This window comes from Bubalus bubalis, chromosome 18 (assembly GCF_019923935.1).
Source record: "Bubalus bubalis isolate 160015118507 breed Murrah chromosome 18, NDDB_SH_1, whole genome shotgun sequence".
Lineage (NCBI taxonomy): Eukaryota > Metazoa > Chordata > Mammalia > Artiodactyla > Bovidae > Bubalus > Bubalus bubalis.
In genome coordinates this window covers 45,791,466-45,796,375 of record NC_059174.1, presented here as the reverse complement: position 1 = coordinate 45,796,375, position 4,910 = coordinate 45,791,466, and the positions used below count along the sequence as shown (strand labels likewise).

At 49.1% G+C, this 4,910-nt stretch overlaps 1 protein-coding gene across 2 annotated transcripts; it reads left to right on the top strand.

Annotated features, from left to right (window-relative positions):
• The first annotated feature begins 269 nt into the window (after positions 1-269).
• LOC102390696 (keratinocyte differentiation associated protein) lies at positions 270-3,761 on the top strand. Of its 2 annotated transcripts, XM_006068812.3 has the most exons (6): positions 271-426; positions 1,686-1,724; positions 1,820-1,861; positions 2,039-2,083; positions 2,884-2,931; positions 3,612-3,761. In XM_006068812.3, the coding sequence occupies exons 1-6, from the start codon at positions 340-342 to the stop codon at positions 3,648-3,650; spliced, it is 300 nt and encodes a 99-aa protein (XP_006068874.1). In that variant the 5' UTR covers positions 271-339; the 3' UTR covers positions 3,651-3,761. The 2 variants fall into 2 exon arrangements, with proteins under 2 accessions (XP_006068875.1, XP_006068874.1); XM_006068813.3 differs by lacking the exon at positions 1,820-1,861 and having other exon boundaries at positions 270-426.
• The last annotated feature ends 1,149 nt before the right edge of the window (positions 3,762-4,910 follow it).

Below are 4,910 nucleotides of genomic sequence, written 5' to 3'. Positions count from 1 at the left end.
CAAGGAAAGGAGACAAAGACTAAAGGACAGATTGCTTGGGTGCCACTGCCAATCACTTGGAGGGACAGGTCCAACCTGTCTCTATCTCAGCTCTGTTTGCATGAAGAACCCCATTGCTGGCTCACCTTTGTAGTGCCCGAGGCAGTATGTGAATTGAGAAATCCAAGGTAAGTGGGGAACAATCCACACCTCCCCTTCCCAGAGCCCCAGGGGTGGGCAATAGGATCTGGAGGTGAGTCAGTGGGGTGGGGACCCCAGTTCTGCTCAGATCTGCCTCCCTGGGAATATAAAGGGCAAGCCTTGGGTTGCCTTGCCTCAGAGCACCCCAAACTTGACATCATGAAGATCCCCGTTCTTCCCGCTGTCGTTCTTCTCTCTGTCCTGGCGCTCCACTCTGCTCAGGGGGCGGCACTGGCCAGCTCTGAGGTGAGCGATGTCACCTGGCTTCTCTTATTAGCTGATTTACTCCTCAGTTTCTTTACCCTCCATCAGTTACTGGAGAAGTGGCTCTTATCTTTGGCCGTTCCCAGGGGCTGAAGGTGAAGCTGGGGCTCTGAGGAATGGAAGACAGGAGGAAGGAGACAAAGCATCCCTGGGAAGGGGCAGAGAGGCTTATGCTTCTTGGAAAGGATGGTCAAGTGTGGGGTGGAGGCTGGACATCCTGAGAGGGGACAGGGGCTGAGGCTGGTCGTCTGGGTTCAGCCACACCTTTTTTGACCTCAGGAAAACCCCTGAGGTCCCTCTCTTCCCACCTTATCCCACTGTCGGGGGAGAATGTCCACGCTGGATATGAAAGTCAACGACAAGGCACAGGCTCCACTGCGTAGGACGGGAGCAAGTGACGTTTGGGAGCAAGAGGGGAGGTGGCACGGTCTTACCCCAGCTCAAAAGGGACAGTCCGTATGCCACCTGCCTGCTGCTAAGTGGGAAAAGGTACCTGGTGTGGCCAGAGTTGAAAAGTTTTCCAGAGAACCTGGAAATCTGATTTATGAACTCTTACTAATTAAAAATGTTTAATTCAAATTAAAAAACAAACAAGCCAAATTATGATGTGATGTCAACATTTGGGTCTAGCCTGTGGGCTACTGTTTCTGACCTCTGTTGTGGGAAGGAAGAGGTAAGGCGGGGATGAAGCTGGGCAGCTGAGTTGGGGAGGGTGACAGCCTGGAGGCACCAAGGTCCGGGGATGGGGGCTGGCTACCACCTGGAGTAGAGAAATGGAGACCGGGACTCTGGTGGCAATCAAGTCACAAAGCAAACCAAGCTCCATCAATTAAAGGCAGGCAGGGCACCTCAGAAAGGGGTCCCACCGGCCTGCTAATCTCCTGCGCCCAGTTTTGTGGGTTAAGTGGGAGTGTCTCAGAACACCCTGAGTCTACCGCAGAACCACACAAGCTAGTTTTTCTTGGGAGGAGTCCTCTTTTCTCCACCCTCTCCCCCTGCTGCCTACAGGGGATGCAGTCTTGGGCTCCGAACTCTCTGTCTCCCGCATGCCGCTCTCCAATCCCTTTCTTGTCACCTGTATGCCTGTCTACCATCCACCACCATACTGGGACAGAGTGGGTTAACTGAGGCCCCCCGGGATGGAAAATGGGGCTGGCCTGTGGAGGGTGGCAGAGAGGCTTTGGGGAAGGTGATTTGCCATCAGGTGATCATTTAACCCCTTTCTCTTCTTTGCTTTCCAGGAAGAAACCACCATTGGTAATTATGAGGCAGGACCCGAGGTAAACCACCTGTTTTCGCCATCTGACTATGAGTTTGTCCCCTATCTCTTCAATGTTCTTCAGTAACTTTCTTAACATCCTGCTTCTTTGCCTAGGCCTTTAATGCCCAGTTCCTGAACATTGACAAGTTGCGATCAGTAAGTTTCATTCTCTAGAGCGGCCTCCACAAACACTCCCATCCTCAAGGAGATTGATGCCTGGGTGGAGAGCTTGCAGGGTTTCCTCGGTCCCTCACTCCTCCCAGAGGGCCAGGGGCTAAGCTCTGTCCCTCCCTGGAAGTGACCCTCTTCTGGTCTCTTTCTCTCTCTGCAAAGGCTTTAAAGAATGATGAATTCCTGAACTGGCATGCTCTCTTTGAGGTAAGAGCTTGGGTGCCCTTTCTCTCCTGATTGTTTTCCCGGGTAGGGGGCAACACATCCTGGTCTAGCCCTTTTGGTGCTTTCCTGGGTTCCAGGAGGGAGTAACTGTCCCTCTGGAATGCTGCCCAGCTGAAGGAAGTTTCCCTGGGAGGCTGTCGTGGCCACACTTTGTTTTCCTAATGTGACCCACAAAGACAATCCCTGAAAAGTAAGAACTTAATCAGTCAAGGGTTTATTCAAATCCCCTCATCCTCCAGGAAGAAAATGCAGTCCTGAGTTGAGTGACTTATCTAAATTTAGATGGCTAAAGCCAAGGACTTCCCTGGTGGTCCAGTGGATAATGCAAAAGGGGCCCAGGTTTGATCCTTGGTCAGGGAACTAGAACCCACATGCCACAAATAAGATCCAGCACAGCCAAATAACTAAATAAAAATAAATATTAAAAAAAAAAAAAGGAGGCTAAGTCCGTGGCAGAACTGAAAGTACAGCCTGTGGTGCGTGATCCTGCACCTACTCATGCAAAGGTCTTCAGTTCTCTGAGCCTCAGTTTCCTCATCTGTGAAGTGGGTATGATGTCAGTACTGAAATCAAAAGATTGCTGCAAAGACCAAGTGAAATCACGCCTGTAAAGTAGTCTGTACAAGGCAAGCACAGAATATAGACTCAGAAAATATTCATTCTTACTGTATTTATAAGACAGTGACACCATCACCACTTCAGAGAACTCTTCAACAAGAGCTTACTGATCCGTGTTCACCTGACCTGTAACACATTACTCTCATTCTCTTTTTCTGTCTTAGTCTATCAAAAGGAAACTTCCTTTCCTCAACTGGGATGCCTTTCCTAAGGTAAGAGGAGGTGGGCATTAGGAGAGAAAGGAGGCTGGGGGTGAGGGAAAAAGCAGAGGATCTGAGCGGGAGAGTAAGGAAAGTGAAAGCAGGCTAAAACGTTCTTCTGACCAAAGCTAAGTCAGACAGAGAAGGACAAATATCACATGATACCACTTATATGAGATATCTAAAAAAAAAAGCTATCAATGACCTATCTGCAAAACAAAAACAGAGTTGCTGATGTGGAAAATAAACTTATGGTTGCCAGCGGGTAAGGGAGGGGAGGGATAAATCGGAAGATTGGGACTAACATATATGCACTACTACAAATAAAATAGATAGCTAATAAAGACCTACTGTATAGCACAGGGAACTCTACTCAATACTCTGTAATGGCCTATATGGGAAAAGAATCTAAAAAAAGAGTGCATGTATGTGTATGTATAACAGATTCACTTTGCGGTACACCTGAAACTAATACAACATTGTAAATCAACTGTACCACAGTAAAAACTTAAACAGCAACAACAAAATAAGTCTAAGGGAAATTGCAACCACTATAACTCCAAGAAGAATAGGAACTTAGACAAGGGCAGTGAGTCCTCTCTGTCAGAACCCCACCCTATCCTGGACTTCCTTAGGACCCTGGCTCCCCCTGCCCCAGGGTCTCCAATCTGACTGTACCCTCTCTCTCTCAGCTGAAAGGACTGAGGAGTGCAACTCCTGATGCCCAGTGACCCAGAGACCCAGCGCTGCTGATGCCACTGAAAGAGTGGGCTACTGATCACCATCCTATGATCACCCTTTGCTGCCTCAGTAATGCCAATAAAACATTTTCCAAACAAACAGCTCCTGCATCTGTATCTCTGTCCTTATCTTACTGGGCTCTCAAAAGGAATTAAGATGGAGTGGGATCCAAGGCTGGTAGGCAGAAATTTTGACTTCTGAGAGGATAGTAAGTAGAAAGGGCTTCCCAGGTGACGCTAGTGGTAAAGAACCTGTCTGCCAAGGCAGGAGATGCCGGAGATATGGGTTCGACCCCTGGGTTGGGAAGATCTCCTGGAAGAGGGCATGGCAACCAACTCCAGTATTCTTGCCTGGAGATCTCCTGGACAGAGAAGCCTGGCAGGCTACAGTCCCTGGGGTCTCAAAGAGTTGGACATGACTGAGTGTGCATGCACACACACACACACATACACACATAGAGTAAGTAGGGAAAGGGAAGCTGCTCAATCGTGTCCGACTCTTAGCGACCCCATGGACTACAGCCTACCAGGCTCCTCCATCCATGGGATTTCCCAGGCAAGAGTACTGGAGTGGGGTGCCATTGCCTTCTCCGAGAGTAAGTAGAGAGTAAGTAGAGAGGGTAGTAAGTAGTGAGATAGGATGAAGTGGGAAGGGCATATCAGGCTGGCAAGAGACCCCCTGTGTCTTAGCTCCTTAGCACTGGCTGACACTCTTGAGGAGCATGAAGTGATGAGCGGCTTGGTAAGATCCCCAAGGAAACTAAGCTGCTCCCTGAACATCTGGCACCCTGCCTGACCTGCCTTCTGAAAACCTGAGTCCTCTGGTGGTGGTGATTTGGTATAACAGAGCTATCTGGGATTCCAGGCTCAGGACCCAGCTTGAATCGTAAGAGCCCATCTGAAATCCCTTCTTAAAAATTAGGTAGGTTATAGCTTTTCCAGTAAGCAGCCTGAAAGTGAAAGTGAAGTCGCTCAGTTGTGTCCGACTCTTTGCAACCCCATGGACTGTAGCCTACCAGGCTCCTCCATCCATGGGATTTTCCAGGCAAGGGTACTGGAGTGGGTTGCCATTTCCTTCTCCAGGAGATCTTCCCAAACCAGGGATCAAACCCAGGTCTCCTGCATTGCAGGCAGATGCTTTACCACCTGAGCCATCAGGGAAGTCTGAGATGATGTCTAAAAATGGCGTGTTATTCACTTGACCCAGAAAACCCCACAGGATCCTTACTGAAAAAGAACAGACTGTTCCTA